Source organism: Parasteatoda tepidariorum, chromosome 1, assembly GCF_043381705.1.
Source record: "Parasteatoda tepidariorum isolate YZ-2023 chromosome 1, CAS_Ptep_4.0, whole genome shotgun sequence".
Taxonomy (NCBI): Eukaryota; Metazoa; Arthropoda; class Arachnida; order Araneae; family Theridiidae; genus Parasteatoda; species Parasteatoda tepidariorum.
In genome coordinates, this window is record NC_092204.1 from 29,481,590 (window position 1) to 29,501,987 (window position 20,398).

The 20,398-nt window shown below is 30.3% G+C and overlaps 3 protein-coding genes across 3 annotated transcripts in view; 2 read left to right on the forward strand and 1 right to left on the reverse strand.

Annotated features, from left to right (window-relative positions):
* The window catches only part of LOC107444335 (CUE domain-containing protein 1), a gene marked incomplete in the record, with an annotated part of 25,749 nt that extends 17,752 nt beyond the window's left edge, over window positions 1-7,997 (forward strand). Inside the window, 1 exon segment of the mRNA XM_043051267.2 lies at window positions 306-7,997. Within this exon segment, the coding sequence (XP_042907201.1) occupies window positions 306-365 (60 nt within the window).
* A 3,065-nt stretch (window positions 7,998-11,062) lies between these two features.
* On the reverse strand, window positions 11,063-12,793 carry LOC107444338 (glutamyl-tRNA(Gln) amidotransferase subunit B, mitochondrial; the record flags this gene model as incomplete). Its single annotated transcript, XM_071178131.1, is given in 1 exon segment — window positions 11,063-12,793. A coding segment is annotated over 1 exon segment (1,575 nt). The 3' UTR covers window positions 11,063-11,210.
* A 569-nt stretch (window positions 12,794-13,362) lies between these two features.
* LOC107444339 (intraflagellar transport protein 22 homolog) overlaps window positions 13,363-20,398 on the forward strand; it is a gene marked incomplete in the record, with an annotated part of 11,042 nt that continues 4,006 nt past the window's right edge. The window contains 3 exon segments of the mRNA XM_071178132.1: window positions 13,363-13,534; window positions 17,534-17,616; window positions 17,906-17,995. Coding sequence (XP_071034233.1) covers window positions 13,496-13,534; window positions 17,534-17,616; window positions 17,906-17,995 — 212 coding nt within the window.

Genomic DNA, 20,398 nt, shown 5'->3' on the forward strand with positions numbered 1-20,398 from the left:
CTTAGTCACTGCATAGTTTGTAACTCTACGCATCATGGATAATCATTTAATGCTTCCTAATATGGAAGTGAAAGAGGGAAAGATTTTAAAAATAATTCCTCCTTTGAAATATAAATCTAATTATAATTCATTGGTATGTTTTTAGCCTTGAAGTCCCACAATAGAATATCTCTACACCTATTCTTTACCACAGACATTTTATGAAAAGAGTTTTAATGCTTTTATTAATACAAAAGTAATTTCTATAATTTTTGTATTATATATATATATATATATATATACTAATTACACACATATGCTTTCAGGTTGGAGGACCCGGAGGCAGATCTCAGACCATAGAACGGTCAAAGATGGATTCATCCTAGGGCTCATCATTCTACACAAAGTGTGCTTATTAGTGTCATATTATATATTTACATAGAGGAATTAAATTTTTTTCCCCACTGAATATCTTTGCATGTAATTGTGTATTTTGGATACAATTCAATATATTGCTTTTGTGCTCTTTTTCCCCTCAAATCTTTGATATCAAAAAGAATTATAGAAAGAGTATTGGGTGATTTCACTGTTTATCGATTGTATAAAATGGATACAAATAGATTTGAGACACACAGTGAAGCCTGTGTGACCGTTGATTTAGACAGCCATTATTTTATGGATATTTATATGCATTTTTTATACAAAAATTTTCTGCTAAAGAGCATATCAGTCATTTAAAAAAAGTATTTTATTTGTTGCAAAAGTTGAAGACTTCTGTATATAAATCTTTTTATCATTGACAGTTATGTGCTATGTCGACTTGCTATTTAATTTTAGGAAGAAGTTAAACTCTATAAATTATTCAAAAATAATAATTTAGAGTATAAGAAAAAACGTAGTTCTCGGATCTCTTAGAATAAAGAAGATGTTTTTACATTTACAAACAAGAAAAAAAAGAGAGAGAGAGTGAGAGAAAGGAAAATGCTTTTAATATATCGATATATTACTTTAAAAATAAAAGTTAGAATTTCTCCATTTTGTTGCTAATATATCTCTTCATTAATATAGTTAAATTTATGTCATAACAGATTTAATTATAAATCATGTTTACTACTTTATTTACAGGGATGAGAGTAGTCAGAAAGTAAAAAAAGAGGAAATCCAAGAATGAATGACTATATATATATATATACTATATATATCTAAAAAATTGACAAACAAAGTGCGATTTTTGAACTTGTAAACCGTGTGATTATAAATCCCGATGATTATTTTTAAAGTTGTATGAATATGAATCACATGCGTGATTTTAAATTGAGAGAATATGAATCCCGATATGAGGCTTTAAATCATGTGAATATGAAACTCTAAATCGAATTTAAAAAATGCGAAAATACAAAACATGATGCATAATTTTTAGATCACGTAAATACGAATCACGATGAATAATTTTTAAATTGCACGAATACGAATCCCAATGTCTAATTTTTAAAGCACGTCTAAATACGAAAATCGATGTTTGATTACAACCGCAAAAACTATTTAAGACATTGGATTTTAACTCGCATGAATACGAATCACTACAAAGGGTTTTGAAAGCACGTGAATACAAATCGCGTTATTCTATTTTTAAATCTCGTAAATAAGAATCGCAATGTAGACATAATAAAAAAAATTAAATGCAAGGCATACAAAATACGAGATTAATTGAATGAGCAAATAAATATTTTTACCGCAAATCCACCTCTATTTATTATTTGTTTTCGTTTGCTTTCACGCCAGAAAACAGGAAGCAGTGACGTCTGAATTACGAAAATATGAGCTATCTGGCGGACGGATAAAAATACGGAAAATCTTATTTTCTGTGCGTAAAAGCGGAAAAAATAGCTAAAATAGTAAAAAATGCAGAAGGGTTAGCAGCTAGGACGTAGTTTGAATTTTCTGTTTATCTTTGAAAATCGTAAATAAATATAATTATTTTATTTCAATGACTGAAAATTAAAGAAAAGCGGGATATTTATATATATAAAAAAAACGAAACTTTAAGAGAATCGGGAGTTTTTGATAAAAAGGCTTCAATTCAAGAGACAAAAGCAAAAAAAATCTTATCCCTGTATAAAGGTCAACCAGTTTTATCCCAAGGAAATGATTTTTAGAGAAACTTCAGAGGGAAGAATGAGGACTTCAAAAATTTCACTCTGTGGAAAGTTAAATTTCTCATAAAATATTTTAACTTGTGCAAAAAATTTTTTTTCGCTGAAGTTAGCTGGAAAAATGAAAAGATCTGAAAAAAAAAAACGCGGAAATCTGCGGAAGAATCACATCCCTGTATTTAAATTGTGAATTAACTCTGAATAAAAAGCTGTACTCCATGAAACATTTAGTTATTTGTAATGAGCACATTAAAGACACTGTAGGCACAGGGACGTTGATAGTCTCTCTCAATAGTTAGAAATCTTAAATGCCTTGTATTTTCTGACAAATGAAGAAAACAGTTTCATGAATCATCGGTTTGAATTATCTACGTTAAAAAAAGCTAAAATTTAAAAGGAAAAAAAATCCTTTTGCAGATATTTTAACAAATTAAAGAAATATTTTTCAAAAGTTTAATGAAATGAAAACTATTGTAACTAGGTGTGTACTTCAATTTGAGTTCCTTCAAAATTAGATAAATAGCTCTATGTAGTGTATGTATTCTTTGACTCTTTATTTCAAATAATGGCATATTTTTTCCCCAATATAAACCTAGTTATTGTTTGTGTTAAATGAAAAACTGATTATTCATTTAATGTTTCAATAAAACATATCTTTTGAAGTCTTCAAATATTTAGAAATCTTAACAATGAAAGGGACTATTCTTTATGATGAGCTTTTGCTTCTGTGTTCAAATTGTTATACTGCTGCCATTTCATCTTTATTTTCGTTCGTTATATGTGCATATTATATAAATTCAATTCCCCCCATGATTTGAAGTCATTTTAATTCATGCAAAAATTTATGTGCCTTGCAAAACATTTAAGTCAGAAGTGTAATGTGGTAGTGTGAAGTTGTCAATGATAATTTTTTTTCAAGCAGTTTAATGGTGCAATTATGTATTTTAATTGAAGTAATATATCTATTACAAAAAGTAAAAGTTTTAAAGTTTATTTTTTAATGTCTAAAGAATATGACAAAAAGTTATAAAATTTACAGCATGCGTAATTTTTAGGCATGTTGTTGTCATCAAAATATTTCCTCAACATTGTACCTGAACAGTTAGCTTGAAATTTATATACACATTCAAGTTAATTTTACTGTCAAATTTGTAAAATGATTTTTTTTTCACAAGTAAACACTAAATCAATTCTTTACATAAGAGGAAAAGCTGAAATATCTCCACTTTATAGAATTCGAACCATTTTTTTATACGCAGAAACTATTTTAAGCATTAGCAGTGCATTGAACTAGTTCTGTGTTATAGATACTGTGTTACTTTAAAATAGAATTCTACTTTGGATTAATTTTAACTATTTCTCCATTGTGTGAATTAGATGTCATAGCATTTTTACAATAAGTATCTTATCATATTTATCTAAAACCTCCTAAATCAACCTTATGTTCTAATAGAAGTCAAAAAGATCTTATAAGATTTTTTTTAGTTTGTATAGCTAATAAGCAAATTTATTTATAATTATAATTTATTTATTATTATTTCTATATTTAGTCACTATTTTTTATATTCATTTTATTTTTGCTTTTCTTAGCAGTTTTATATACCTAAACCAGATATATTTTATTTTTTTTTAAACTGAAAATTTCTTATTTTTTGTGAATTTTATTTGAGCTACGAGGATTTTATAAAAAAGTACTTCAAGCATTTTGGATAAAAGACGTTCAATAGAAACTAAGCTCTTGAAAGCTATGCATTTATTCATAGAAACTATAGTAAATTTGTCTATTTTTTTGTCATAAAATATTCCCCATCTTTATTGCAATTGAATTAAAAGTCATCTATGTCTAATTGTCATCAGACTACAGTAGTACAGAAAATTTGTTCTGCTTTTTATCTAAAATACTCGTATATCAAATTGAATATTTCTGTAATGAAACTTTTTCTACCAAATGAAAACAATATTTACTACTGATTCAAAAGGTTTAATATGAAATATCGTATCTTATGAACAAACATAACATTGTTTTTTTCTGCAATAATGTTTGCTTAAAAGATTTTTTTTCCCAAGTTAAAATTTTGTTTCTGCAGGTAAAACACTATATGACCCTCAGCAGGCTAAACATTTGCTGAGTATCACTCTCTTATCAAAATAAAATCTCTTAAGACAATCACCGAACTATGCAAAATCTAAGATTCTACTATAAAGAGAGAAGGAAATATGGATAAAATTTGTACTGTAAAAACATGATATAAATTACTATTTGTATAATATACAGTTTTTTTTTAAAATTTTAAGTATTTTAGATCTTGTTTTAAAATGCTTAAATTTCTTTGAAGTTGTAAGAATTAAACAAAATATATATTGATTGTTTGATGGTATTAACGAGTATGTTAAAATGACGGTGTAGCCGATGAAAATTGATTTATTTTCTTGTACATCTTTAAAAAGAAAGGGAAGAAAACTAGGATGCTCTGCCTCCTGTTCACCAACTCAAATTGCTTCTCATTCATCATTGTTTTCTTCCAAACATCCATATTTTCCACAAGAAAAAAAAAAACCTAAATAATTTGTTTTCAATTGACAGGTTTGAAAAATAATCATCTATACTTGGAAAAAAATGTAAACTTAGGAATACAGATTGTGAATCAATAAGAAGAAATAAAAGAAAAGTAATTTTACTTATTGACAAGACTTACAACATTTTAATTAATGAATTTTTTATCGCTTTTAATTAAAAAATTTTATTTCGAAAAATTTCAATTATTTGGCAATATGTAATCTCTTTCTCTATTTTGCTACTTTTAATTTACATCTACTTAAGTGTGAGCTTATAAAATAAAAACCTCATTAGAGGGGAATATATTCTCTACAAAACCATAGGTCGTTGTAAATATTTAAAGCAAAAAAATAATAAATAAAAATTTGCAATAACTTTCAAACAAATTGAAATTTTGAAACAAAATATTTTAATAAACTCATTAATAAAAATGGCTCTTTCAGTACATAAATTTTAACTCGGTAGTTTCATTTCAGAAGGATCTAGATTGAAGAATCATGGTATTTTTTCACTACAAGTTTAACAGTTAATAATTCTCAAACCAATTGTCAAATCTTAAATTTTTTTATTCCCTCGTACTCTCTGTACTTTGTTTACATACTTTTGTAATTTTAAAGTTTTTAAGTCTTATAGATGTTGTGCAGCAAAGCAAAAAAAAAGTTATGAAAATGTGCAAAAATGGAACTTTAAATTGCAATAACTTTCAAAATTATTGGAATTTCCAATAAAAACTCTATGTTAAGTTCATTAACAAAAATGGCCCTTTCAGCATGCTAAATTTCAACTCTGTAGTTGCATTCCTGTGGCCTGTAGTGCAGTGTGCAAAGTATATTTTTTTCTTGTCAAGTTTAAGAATTAATAATTCTTGAACTGCTTATCGAAAATTTTTTTTTTATTCCATCATACTCACTGTACATTTTTTCTACAATTCATTTGTAATTTTAAGTTTTATAATTTTTGCACAGAAAGAAAAAATTTAATGTGAAGTTGGGCGACCATAGCAGCATCAGTGGCCCTTACGATTTTTTGTTACAGAAAAAAACTAATTTCATATAATTTTTTTAAAAAATCAAAAAAAAAAATTTTAATATTTTAGTTTCAAGAATTTTTTGTTTTAATATTTTAGTTTTAAGAATTATTATTATAAATTTTGATGAGAAAAATATAAAATTTTTTAATCATATTTATTGATGGTGAAATATATGCATTGATTAATGACAAATATCAATTTTATTTTTATTATTTACAGCGTTTTTATCCTTTTAAATATTTTATCTTTGTTTTTTTACAACTATTTATGACACTTATTATGGTCTTCTGGGGGTATGCTTGAGGTTTTAACAGCCCTGTGCATTAGCTATATTTGGTAACATTCTTTTTAAGAAATACAATTATACAAGAAATACACTTATACAACCTTGATAGCATCTATAAAATAAAAATATATAGCAAATTTATCATTTTTTTTTCATTAAAAAGTGTACTTTGAAAACTTGCTAATTATTATGTACAGAAATAATAAAAAAATTTGAAAATTTCATAAACTCTAAATTGAATTGTATTTTGGGATACTTGATTGATTGCTAATTTGACAAATCTTTAGCAAAACTCTGATTATGATAATGCAGATCTGATTTAACAAATATTAAATATACTTCCATTACCAAGAAATACACCTTTTTTTAAATATTTAATTATTGTTATTTTACAATGTGACAGTGACACTTATATATTTATTATAAGTACACAGTGACAATTATATATTTTGTTCACAATTTGTTTTGATTACTTTTTTTAAGTAATTTCTTTGCATAAGATGAACTTCAAATTATAAAGATACAGCATATATTTTAGTGATTCAAACTTGCCTGAAATTATTATTCTCAAATGCCTAAAAACAACATTTTTAGGTTAATATTTTTCACCCATCTTATTTATAAAGGCTTAAACTTGTAGTTAAATCCAGCTTTTTCTACATGAAATAATTTTGTGCCGATTTTTGCCATCTATATTTGATAGAAATTATTTAAATTTTTAAACAATACAATTTCTTTGCATATTAACCAAAAGGGCATTATTATTGAAATTTATTTCTGTGTGTGTTTCAGATAATTTAAATTATACCTATGACCACAACTCTGAAAAAAAAAATAACATCACTGATTTAAAAATCTTTTTTAAGTGTTTCATGTAAACATTCATTTTGATAAATCAAGCCCAAACATTAGCACTTTAGAGTAATCAGAAAAAAACACCTCTTTTCACTCACAGTGCTCATCTCCCTTAATGTGTAAAAGTAGAGAGAGAAAGGTTTCATTTGGTATATTCTTATTATGAAAAGCAGCTGTGTGCCATGAAAATAAGGGATTTTAATTTATGTTTTCAGAAGAATAAAAGCTTTTGGTGCTTTGACTTTTGTACATGCAGCATATCATTTGTGATATGTACTGAGCAGCTCTTGTTTATCTCTGGTTGCATGTATTTTTATTCAGTTCACTCTAGTCAAACTTTTGCTCAGATAAGTTCTTATTACTACTAGACCAACCTCTGCTTGTAAATAATGTTATATTTGTAAATAATGTGCATAATCAGAGATATCTATTAATTTATTATATTTCTTTGCTCCTATATCATTTTGAAAGCATACAAGTAGTAAATTCTTGTTACTACAACAACATTTTGTGGTCACGGGTAGATTCACGTTGAATCAATCTTCTTTTAATATAAGGATATTTGATAGAGCAATAAACTCCCATAAAACAATAATTTTCATACCAATTCTGTTTTCTAACCAAGTAGCGATTTTCCTTTTCTTAAATACCCAAATAAGAAAGATTGTTTTTTTAATTTTGAAACTTAATGAAATGACTAACTAAATGAAATAAAATCTGAATATTTGTGGGCCATCTTACCTGGAAAGAACGTTGTCTTGAAGATTTACATTCCATTTACTCTAAATCCTGATAAAACCCACTAACGAATTCATATATACTATAACTATGCAAACCTGAATTTTCAGAGTTGGGTATTTTGATAAAATATTTCCCTTTAATGTGTACAGTAAAACAACTAAATCCCTTTAATCTATATCATTCCTCAATATAACATTTTTCCTGAGATCATCAAAGTATTGTTGTAACAAGGATTTGCTTACAGTGTGCAAATATAAATAATTTATCAGAGTCCTACTATTGTTATAGTTTTATTAATTTATAATTCTTATATACATTTATAGTTATACACATTGGTGGAGATATGAAATGTAATTTTTGAAGTGAAATAAATAATAAAAAAAGATTTATTTGCTACGTATGGTGTATTGTTATTTTATTAGTATTTTGCTTAGCTTTACCTTTTTATGAAGTAAATAAATGATAAAGTAAAAGATATATATACCATATTTAATTGGTAGAAATTAACTATAATCTATGTAGAGACATGCCACCTTACTTCTCTCTTGGTCAAAACTAGGCTGTGTGCTGTATAAAATGATTTGATAAGATCAATTTCTCGTGATGAACGGGCAGGTGGATAATTGGAAATGAGTTTTCTTACAGACTTAACTGTGAACAGAGACTTACAGTGAAACAACAGATAGAGATACAAATCTCTTAATAATTTTGAAAACTGTGTTTGAACACTTGTATTTTAAATAGAATTTTGGGATGTAATTTTGAATGGGATATGTGATACAGCTAGCGTAATGAAAAAGTCATGTTAAAAACTAGAAAATCACTTTTAAAAAAACTAAATTGTAGCTAAAATATCATCACGTCTGTATTTAGAAATCTAAGATCATGAATTATAGAGTATTGGTAAGATTAAAAAGTTTTTCGAAATATTTTTTTAAAACATGTTTCATCTTTAAGGATAATCATCAATCTTTGTTTCAGAAGTTAATTATGACCTATGAAACAAAGCTTAAAATAATCCTTCATTATTTAAAAATCTCTGAATTTCCATGAACAAATTACTGAATAATTATATAAAATTTTTAAAAAAAATGTAGTATTAAATGATGCTATGACGGTTTTTCTTTTAAAGATGCCATCTGGCATTGACCGCAGCCAGCGATATTTGACATTGGTGATCTGCTGGGAATAGTGTCTTAATGATCAGTCCACTGCAGGATAAAACATAGAAATGAAAGACTCAGAAAATGAGACATCATTTTAACTCGTGGGCTTTCGACAAAATATGCCAGTCTAAGACTAGAAATTTCAAGTGGAAGTTTGTTTACTGTACAATACGAGGAATGAAAGGAAAATTTACAAAAATTAGAGAAATCCTAAAAACACAGATAGAAAAGGATCTGGACGAAGTTCTCGAAATACTCAGAGAAGAAGAATGCGTGTTACAAATGTTTTAAGCATGTTTACAAGAAGTGAAGCATTCCAAATAATAGAATGAAATAAAAACTTGCCTAATTTGTGTTTTATCTCCAAGAAGCCAAATCATATTGGCATAAACTGCTATTTCAAAAATAAACAGGTTTCAACTGATTTTGGTAAGCGAGGAATATTTGTCAGTTATTCTCGATATAAACGCGCATATAAGATTTATAGTGCTAAAAAGTTCATAATGGAGGAGAGATCAATTAAGTTTGATGAACTGATTAAAGGAATTACATTTTCAACAAACAGAAATGAATCCTATGATTGAAATATTGAGAATTTGACCCAGTTTAACGAATCATATCCGTTAATTGAAACTCAAATTCCCCCTCCGCACAATTGGATAAATTATCACCAGGAACAACTGATTTGCAGAAAGATGAATACGATTTTCATTTTGAAACATCCAGAAAGGATTTAAAATAACTACTATAAATGAATTGTGCCATGAAATGCTTATGCATCCCAATAAATTATGAAGCAATAAAATTTTCGAGAAACAGAAATGAATCCTATGATTGAAATATTGAGAATTTGACCCAGTTTAACGAATCATATCCGTTAATTGAAACTCAAATTCCCCCTCCGCACAGTTGGATAAATTATCACCAGGAACAGCTGATTTGCAGAAAGATGAATACGATTTTCATTTTGAAACATCCAGAAAGGATTTAAAATAACTACTATAAATGAATTGAGTCATGAAATGCTTATGCATCCCAATAAATTATGAAGCAATAAATATTTGGAATGGAAAAACTTAACTTTTTTAAGAAATTAACTTTTTTCAATGAATAAGGTTTTTGATCAAATTTTGTACTAAATAATAAAGGGTAAATAGGTGCATACAATTTAAATTGTAAATGACAAAAAATTTTTAAAGTATATAATCAAGTAAAAAATATAAATTATTCAGAATCATATTCACCTGATGTAAACATTAAATCATTGAGATTATTATAGCATTATCTACAAAACTTGATTTTTGTCTTATTTTGAAAGAAAAAAAACTTAAAACAGCCTGTTTATATGAAGATATTGAAGAAACTGTATGGAGAACTGAAACCGAGGACGTTCAACCTGGTTATGAAGAAGAGTATGGTAAGAACAAAAATAGCAAATTACATTGCTGCATATATGGTCTACCGCACTTTGATAGTATAGGCATATAAAATAAACTGAAAAAGATTGGTCTCAACCAACTTGCAATTAATTATGTGGTACAGTACAGAACCCGTTATCCGGAAATCAGAAAACCGGAACGAAATTCGATAAATTTTCCCGCCATTTTTATTTCCTTATAAGATTTTAGGATTTTTCTTTCTTTTTTGAAAGATGTTCACCTTACCATCATTTTGGAAATAATCATTAGTGTATTACTTCATCGTTTTTTCTTCTTTTCAGGATTATTTTCTAAAAAAAATTTTTTTTTAGTTGGGTTTAACAATAAAAAAACGGCTTTTCGTAGCGATTCAGAAAACCGGAAAAATCAGTTATCCGGAATAGTGATGGTCCCGATCGTTCCGGATAATCGGTTCCCTACTGTATTTACTAAAATTGAAAAAACCCATTTTTTAGCTATTTGTGCTTATATTGATGACTTAGCAATATTTTTGTATTATAAATTATTTGAGGATATACTATATGGTTTCCCTTTAACAGATGTTGAGCATTAAACACAGGCAGAACCAATTTTTTTTCTAGCCCATATTAAAGATAATGAAAAAATAAGTAAAAACATAAAATATTATTTTTTTTTTTGTGGATTTAAACTTTGTGCAAAGCTGCACATGATAATGCTACAGAAAAGTACTGGATGCTATTGTGCCGCCACTCTGCAACTGTTTTTTGTAAACAGCCTAGTGAAATGCTTCTATGTATACATATATTGAGCTTAACCTCCATCTCACACTTTATTTTCCATGACAAGGTTTTATTTTTGAATATCAATTATTAAAACACATCTAAGAACATTCAGCTACAAGCAAAGAACAATAATTTATTCTACCAAGTTCAACAGAAAAAGATTTTTTGTAGATACAGCTATATACATTATACAACTTTTTTTTAAAAATTTACTAAGCTCCTTAATTTGATATTACTTTTAAAATAATAATGGACAATAAATTACTTCTGTTCATTCTTCATGATAAGTTGTTTAAACATCTTTTCAGATTCTTTGTAAGGAGCCCTATTATTAGTAATTTCATACAGAAGTGTGAGCAATGATGTCATGTACCTTTGCTTTCCGGAATTCTTGTACTTCTTAACCATTTTGGGTCGAGCAGCCATCACACGATGGCAGTATGCTTCTAATTGTTTTTCATCATTGATCTGATACCAGTTGAAGTCTCTCACGATATCACTGGCCGTTCTCTGGTCTCCTTCGAACAGCATCTCGAGGACGTCAACAGCAGTTGCTTCGGTTATAGTTCTTGTCTTCAGAAGGTTCACAATTTCAACCAACTGTTTCGCAGTTAGAGGGCAACTTTTGAACGACAGTTGCCTCACATTCAGCAGTGCATAGAGTATATCAAAGAGAAATTCACAAATTGCATCTGGTTCAGATAAAAAACTAGCTATTGCTTCAAATTTATCTTTGGCTCCTTCGTGATTTACTAGTTTATCTGCATGTTTTAGCGAGAGTTTATAGACACTCATTAAAGTAATGCGCTCTTCGTGGGGTAAAACTGGCATTTGGTCTTTAAAATCATTTATACTCATAGCTGTTTTATCTGATTGAGTTGCCTCTAAACATATTGGTGGTAAATTTGGTTCAGGCATAAAACGATAGTCCTGCAGCACTTCCTTATCCCGCATAAACACAGTCACTTTATTTTGGGTATCGTAGGCTCGTGTCTCATTCACAACCAAATCACCTTTTTTGAGCAATTTTATTTGGCGGTCGATTTCGAAATCGATGGCACGTGCAACGTACCTTAAACTGTTTAAGTTTTTCACTTCAGTTCGAACGCCTAAAGGTTCCCCAGGTCTGTGGACAGATATGTTGGCATCTACCCGTAAAGTACCCTCTTCCATTTCGCAAGAGCATGTGTCAATTCGCTTTAAAATTAGAATCAACTCTTTCACTAAAGCAGCTGCTTCCTTTCCATTGCTCAGGTCTGGTTGAAAAACAAGCTCCATCAGTCCGATACCCGCTCGGTTGAGATCAACAAAGCTTTTTTCTCCTTTGACATGGAAAGTTCGACCGCTATCTTGCTCCAACTGTAACTGCTTCAAACAAGATATTTTTTCATGAGGATCACCCAGCTCTTTGTCATAAACTATAAAACTTATTTTTCCATTACTAGCGATAGGGTTGAATTGTTGGGTTATTTGATAACCTGCAGGCAAATCAGGATAAAAGTAATGCTTCCTATCGAACGAGGAAAGTGTGTTAATTTTACAGTCAAGAGCCAATGCAGTTTTAATGGCTGCTTCAATGCAATATTTGTTTAAGACAGGCAGAGTACCTGGTAAGGCAGCATCAAAGTAAGAAACCTCTGTGTTGGTTGCCGATCCAAAAACTGACTGCGAACTCGAAAATAACTTGGATTTAGAATTAATTTGTGCATGAACTTCAAGTCCGACGACGCTTTTCCACAAGTCGTTTTCAGCAGTCCCTGACAATTGAGAGCAAAATCTTCGAAATATTTTAGGATAGTATTGCCCAAATTTTTGATTGATTGCTGCTAATTTCATGTTGACTGGATATTTTCTGTATGATGCAATCATAAACAACCTCTTCAATATGCAGTAAGAGCAAAACAATAACTCGCATCAAACAGGGCTCAGAAATGTCCGGAAAATGAAGAGTTGAAAACCTGTCCAATTAAAACATAATATGCCAAGTATTTTTACCATCAAAAAATAACATTAAAATTTTTTTATTTGAAATGCTGAACCGGAGATTTTTTGTAGAGCAATGTGAAGAGTTCTATGAGAAAACTACCGGCGATTCAACCGAGTCGGCTCATGTAAATAAATGAGTGTATTTACGTTTTGTTTAGCTATTTCTGCCCAACTTGTCATGCAAAGTGTATTAAAAGGTTCTTTTGTGACTAAGCCAACTCCCCCAATCATTTACAAGCGCTTTATTTATAAAATGTTGGCAACACTTAACAANAGTAGCAAGTAGCGAAAATTCAATTTTCAGTAGCGGGGACTTTTAAAAGTAGCCCAATCCGCTACTTGTAGCCCAATCTGGCAACACTGGGTTCTTTAATGACTAAGCCAACTCCACCAATCATTTACAAACGCTTTATTTATAAAATGTTGGCAACACTTAACAATGTGTTTCCATGACAACAAGTCGTATCTCCATGAAAGATACATAGACTTTTGTAAATATCGTAATCATCGTGATTGTTAGAAACTGTTGTCATTGAAATGTGTTAATAAAAAGTATCAAAATGTACAAAGTGAAGCTATTAGTTGTTGGTCCATGTGAGGTATTAGTTCCCCTTTTCATTATTTTATTGTATAAGTATAGCATTTTTGTGATTGTAAAGTTCAAATCGTGTAAAGAATTTCTTAGCATTTGCAATAAAGTCAAACAAGGCCGTTTAATAACTAAAACTATGCAGTTACTTGACTTCTAAAAGGAATTCGTCCATTGAACACGAAAGGTCACAGTAATTGAGCCACAATTTGTTGTTAATATGCAAACAAATGAGAATAATATTCATTACCTCACTAAACGCTTATCACGAGTGACTTAAATCATTTTATCGTTTCTATTTTTATTGAAAAAAAGAAAGTTACTACCGTTGTTGTCATCGAAGCTGTTTTACATGATTTTTAAAGCACTGTGAATGATTCTCACTGTTATAAAAGGCACTAAAATTTTTCTCATCTCATTATCTGAAGGAAAATTTAATCTCAGTAAAATTATATTTTTTTGCATCTTATGACTGAAGAAAAATAAATTCCTGTGTTATTTTTAAAATACATCGAATTATTTCCAAAAACTGGAAATTATAAAGTTTTGGTGGTTTTTTTTTTACAGTAGGAGGCTCTTTGCTGTGTTCCCCAACTCCCCTAATTGGTTTTCATTCAACATTGTTTATTTCTTCTGAAATGCCACTATTTTTCACGAAAACACAGAAAATTTTGGTTTCAAAATATACAACTATTTCAACTTCATGTTAGAATATTTTATTTATATGTTAATTAGCTAGCATCTACAAGGAAACGACAATCTAGCTTCTCTTTTACTACTCATCCTCAATGACAGCATAATATGATGTTAATGATAGATGTGCGCGTTGAACTCTGGGAGATTTGGAGGGGAAAAAATTAATAGTACAATAAACAAATTAGTTACCAATATTGTGGTTCTATTGTTTTTAAATTTTTTGTTATATTTTTGTTATTTTTTATTGTTGTTTTTATTTTGAAGTTGATTAATTTTTTGTTATATTTATTGTTATTTGTTTCATTTTTTATTTCAAGTTGGTTATTTTTTTTATTGTTTCAAGTTGCTAGTGTTCATAGTTAGTTATGTTCAATTTCCAGCATAGACAATTCAACTATGAACACTTTTTGTTCTGCCTGTGAAAAGTAATTTTCAGCAAATCATAATTTTCAAAAACACACCATTAAAAAACATCCTATCAATATTGATATTGTAACACAAAATGTAACTAAATCAAAAACTTATTATCATGCTTGTGATGCTTTCAATGTGAATTATAATGCAAGAGGAAATTTTAAACAGCATTTAAAGACACTGATGAGTCCACTGAAACAGCTTATGGTTTGGTTATACTGGGGACAGCCTATACTGGGCAGGGGTACTTAACCTTAAAAAAATACATCAGTATAGGGTATACCGGGCAAATGTATTCCAGGCAGTGGCATTTAACTTTGAAAAAACCTCAAAGTATGCTATTTCTGGCAATGACACTTAATTTTAAAATAACTTTAGTATTGAGTATACCAGGCAAATTTACTCCGGACAGTGTCACTTAACCTTATAAATCATCAGTATAGGGTATACCGAGCTAAGGTATTCTGGGCAGGGGCACTCAACTTAAACATCAGTATAGGGTATGCTGGGCTATAGCACTCAATTTGCTTGATTAATCCGATTATAAAAAATAATGAACAGTGATTATTTTGAATAGCAGCATTCGATACACAAATACTTTCAGTAATCAGAAAGACTGCAATAATTCTCTCTACACATTTCTTTATTACACACAATAATGTTCTTTAATTTTTAATCATATTACTTTTCAAAAAAGTATTAGAAGTAAATATTAATTTTAACTAAAGTATTATTGCTAAAAAAGTATATTAATCCTTTCTGGACAATTTTTTTTTCCGATTCAAACAGCTATGTAAACAAAACCATGAATTCTGAACAGGATTATAAAAGTAAAAAAAAAAACTGCTGGACTCTCTAGCTAAGTGTCACAACAATTAAATTGAAAGATCATTAAAATATATAAATTTTATTTACAAAGTAATTTGATATTTTGAGAGACACAGACATAATATCAAGCCTAATTCAAAAGACATAATTATATGATTAATTACTAGTAAAATTAACTTCAACATTTTATACTTAAGACAACCTTATAAATAACTATCTATAACAGATCTGGTAAAGAAGTTAATTTGCGCATCAATCATTATATTATGCCTGGTTGGCAGGACACTGGACTCACGTTCATGAGAACGGGAGTTCGAAACTAGCCGGACGAAAACTCCTCGTGTAGTAAATGGTGACTAGTGCACATTAAATCTGTCAGGTCACAAAGTCCCCCATGTTCCCATAACAAATTACACCTCTGGGGGTATTGAATTGGAGATTGATCGTACTCGGGTTCAGGTCGAAATTACGACCTGTGAATGTATGAATGGATCCGCCCTATAAGCGGGTGTGACGTATGGATGTGGCAGAAGTCGAATTTTTGGCCATAGATGGCGCCACTGGAAAACAAGAACAATCGCACCCCCTTTTCCTTAATGACCAACGACAACAGTAAAGTCGTTATATTATGGTGTTATTGAGCATTGGGATAAGGAAAAGAAGAGAAGCTAAATTCTCGTTTCTCTTTAGACTCTATTGTTAATCATAATGAAATATACAATTACCTGGATTAGAAAAATAATCATTTTTACTTTTTACTGATATTGTCTGTAGCGCGAGTTTATAAAAAATGATGAAATAAAGATCTCGTGGTGAGGGGAAAATAAATTTTCTGAAACAATAGATAACAAAGAGTCAATTTTTAACGCAAAAAAAAGGGCTGAAAAAAATCACGAAAAAGCACTTAAATTTACAATAACTTTCGAACAACGGGGAATTTCTCAAAAAACTCTCATTAATACCAAAAATAAAATATTCCTATCAGCACATTAAATTTCAACTTTGTAGTTGCATTTCAACGGACGGATTTCTAAATCTTATATATTTTGAGCAGCGAAGCGGAATGTAACATAAAGAAAAACGTGAGAAAAATTAGCAAAAAAAAAAGCACTTAAAGTTTCAATAACTTTCGAACGAATTTAAATTTGGAAAAAGAAGAAAAAAAATGTAACGTTAAGTTGAGCCCCCTAAACAGCAGCGTCGGCTCTTACGATTTTTAAACATAGAGAAATACAAGGAGGCTTCTTCTCATAATTTCTATTATTTAAATATTTTACTGCTAAAGACAATATATCATATTTTAATTCGTGTGAAATATAAAATCTGATTTGTAAATTTTAAAGCTCATAAAAGAGGGAACGAATATCATGTTTTATCTAAATTCCTTGAATTGAATATCGCATGAGCGGAAAAGAAGAAAAAAAAATAATTTCAGATGCTCGAAAATTTTTTTGTTGTTGCTATAATTCCTAATAAGTCGAAAAAATGTTACTTTATCACAAAATTAAATTTAAAAGAAGAAAAAAATCTTGTCACTAAGTTTTTGATTAAGAGAAGATTCAAAATGATACGTAACAAGCGTTATTTTGTTTCTTAATATTAAAAATTTTTTTTATAAAAATCTGGCACAATATTTAATGTTCTTCAAACCTAAAACAGTCCTATATAAAATTTTGATAAAGTTGTGGCCCGCCATTTGACTGGTGTTTTTAATTGGGCCCCCGGCCTCATGTAAGTTGGAAACCCCTGGTTTAGTAGTGCTATTGTTTTAGATAATTCAGTTTTTTTTAAAAAATATTTTTAAGATAACTTAAGATATTTTTAAGATCAGTGATCTAAAGAAAAGACAAGCAAGACTGAACAATACAACTATAGCATTAGTTTCGAAAAGTGATTTTGTTTAGGGGTTCGCTCTTTATATTTTTCAAATGTTTTTTTTTTTAATTTCATTGTAAATATCCAGAATGAACCCTCTAAATATTGAGTAAATAATAGTAATGTAATATGAATACAACATAGATAGATAAATATATGTTACTGGGGAAGAAGTACATAATCAATTTTCTTTCAGTGTGGAAAAACTGTGATATCAAATTTTCTTGCTGATGCTACAGAAACTATATCCAATGAATATTCTCCCACACAAGGAGTCAGGTAGTAATAGAGACTATTTCTCGAATAATCAAGTTAAAAATCAACGGTTTGATTATTTTTTTGCATTTTTGTGATACTAGTTTTGCGTTACAGCTAATTATGAATTTGTCTAGTTTTTAAGATTTTATTTTATCATTATCTACTTTTTACTTATCTGTCTGTTACTTTGTTTATAGAAATTCTGATTCTCAAAAGCTTTCATTGCACCATTAACGAAACTTTGTAATGCATCCCCTTTTTTAATCTTAAAATATAATAAACAAACAGTATAATCGTTGTTTGCTTTCAGAATTCTTGAATTTGAAAGTGACAATTTAAACATCAATGGAAGAATTGGAAAAGCTGAAGTTGAATTATGGGACTGCAGTGGAGACACTAAGTTCGTTTCAGTTTTCTGATTTTCTTTGCTTGCATGGCAAAAATTGATGAATACAATAATATATCATAAGGGATAATTTTATCATTGAATAAAAAAAATACGTGTCGTTTTTCACAAATAAAAACTGTTTATTTGGTTTGCAGAGTGTTTCCCTAATTAAATTATTCGTTTTATATTGGAATCATTCGGTTTCCTTTTTCGACTCACATATTTATATCTCTCTAGAACTTGAAATTACGAAGAGAAATGTGCAGGAAGTATCCTGGATACGATTATTAGTTTGAGAATTATCAATAGTTAAATACCAAGTGGAACAATACGATAAAAGTAAGTGATTAAAAAATCAAACCAGAATGATCATTTATTGTAGACAAAAATACGAATGAATTTAGGTTTCAGTACCTTGTTGGGTTACTTCTAGCGCGAATGCTTGATGCGATACGGTCGGGCATTGATGCATACGAGCCTCTGATGATGTCATAAAGCATCTAGATCCAATTCTGCTAAACTCGGATGATCTTCAACTTTCTGCCCTAAGTGGTCCAAGATATGCTCCATCAGTGACAATTCTGGGGATCTTGCAATCTAGGGAAGGTTGTAATGTGAACAACGCAGTCCTGTGATGCCATTGCGTGCCAGAGCATTATCCAGTTGTAAAATTTCTCGTGAAAGCCCTACTAGGAGTGACAACAAGTGTTGCTGAAGGATGTCAGGTACGTACTACTGGTGTGTTATAGTGTCATGGATCAATATTAGGAGTGATCGTGTTCCGTAAGCGATGGCAACCCACACTATTACACCAGCTGTAGGAACGGTTTGTCGCTGTACTGCGTTGGCAGGATTGAACCATCCACCACGGGACCTCCACACGCTTACACAATTGTCGTCACTATCCAAATTGAATTTGAATTTGTCGCTGAAGACGACCTGGCTCCATTCTGTTACGATGCAATCTCTTCAAGCGCTTCACTACTCCGAACAGGGGCAATGATGGGATAGTATCAATCCTGCCTTCGCTGTACAGCAGCACACTGTTCTTACAGCTGGTGTGATGATATAGGTTACCATCACATAGGAGACACGATCACCTCTAATATTGACACAGGGAACCGTGACCCCCAACGGTACGTTCTTCTTCAACCACATGCGGTGTCTCTCATGGCAGGGGTCGCCGGGACCCTCATTGAACAGGACAATGCTTCGCCACATTACCAACCTTCCCTGGCCTGCAAGATCCCCAGAATTGCCATTGATATAGTATATCTTAGATCACTTGGGACGGCAAGTTGAACATGATCCGAGTTTATCCGAACTAGAGGCGCGTTTACAGAACTGTGGAATGAGATGCCACAGGACATCTTTAGGGATTTATATGCCTTAATGCCTGACCATTGCTGTCAAGATTTCCCAATCAAGATTTAGCATTCGCACTAGATTTAATCCAACAGGGTATCTCAATTCAATCGTATTTTAGCCTCAATAAATGATTATTCTGCTTTGATTTTTAATCACTTACTTATATTAATTTTGTACTTGTACATGCGAAATTACGTTTTATTCTGTTAACTCTTTCTTAGTTAAGAGGAGGATCAAATACAGTTTTATAATCATTTCGTTTTGTTGTCTTATGAGGGAGGTACTTCCCCTAAAATTTTGTTACGACTGCAGTCCTTACAGCAATGATCTGCAAAGTATGGATGGTGTGAAGTCCAGATATAGCAATAGTGAGAGCCATTTCATGCTTAATCCCGCTCGTTCACGTAAGCATGCTCCACAGTGAGTGACAAGTGTGCTTAGAGGAATCTGTTTTATGTTGCTTCAGATCTTTTTTTTTAATCCTCTCATGCTCACATTCGCTTTTTTTGAAGTAGATTGCAGGATAATGTGTCGTGAGTATTCGTAATTTCTTAAGAACATGCGTACGTGAACGTGAATAGATGACTTCTCTCATTACCTCTCCACAATCCCATACATTACATTGTGCGGAAGTTGACTGTGCGCAAAGAGCAACAAGACTGAGAGATGTCTGTTGTTAAACGCACATTTATTAACTGGCTTCTACCAGTGATTCGTCAGCTGTCTCATACGAGTCTTTTCATAGCTTAAAATAGATCATATTTTGGACGTAAAAATCGTTTTTATACAAAGAATTCTGATTAAAATATTGTTTTCTGAAGTTCCTTGAGGTCTCTATGGCGCCATTAGTCAAAACGAATCGAGGTGGTGGAATTTTCTTTTTTCGAATGATTATGTTAGGGGAGATATTGTGACTATCTGCGTTGCTTTCTTGTAAAATAATGGTCCAAATGGCCAAGACCCTGACCGGAAAGGCTACTTCCTCTCTCTCTCTCTCTCTTTCTCTTTCTCTTTCTCTTTCTCTTTCTCTTTCTCTTTCTCTTTCTC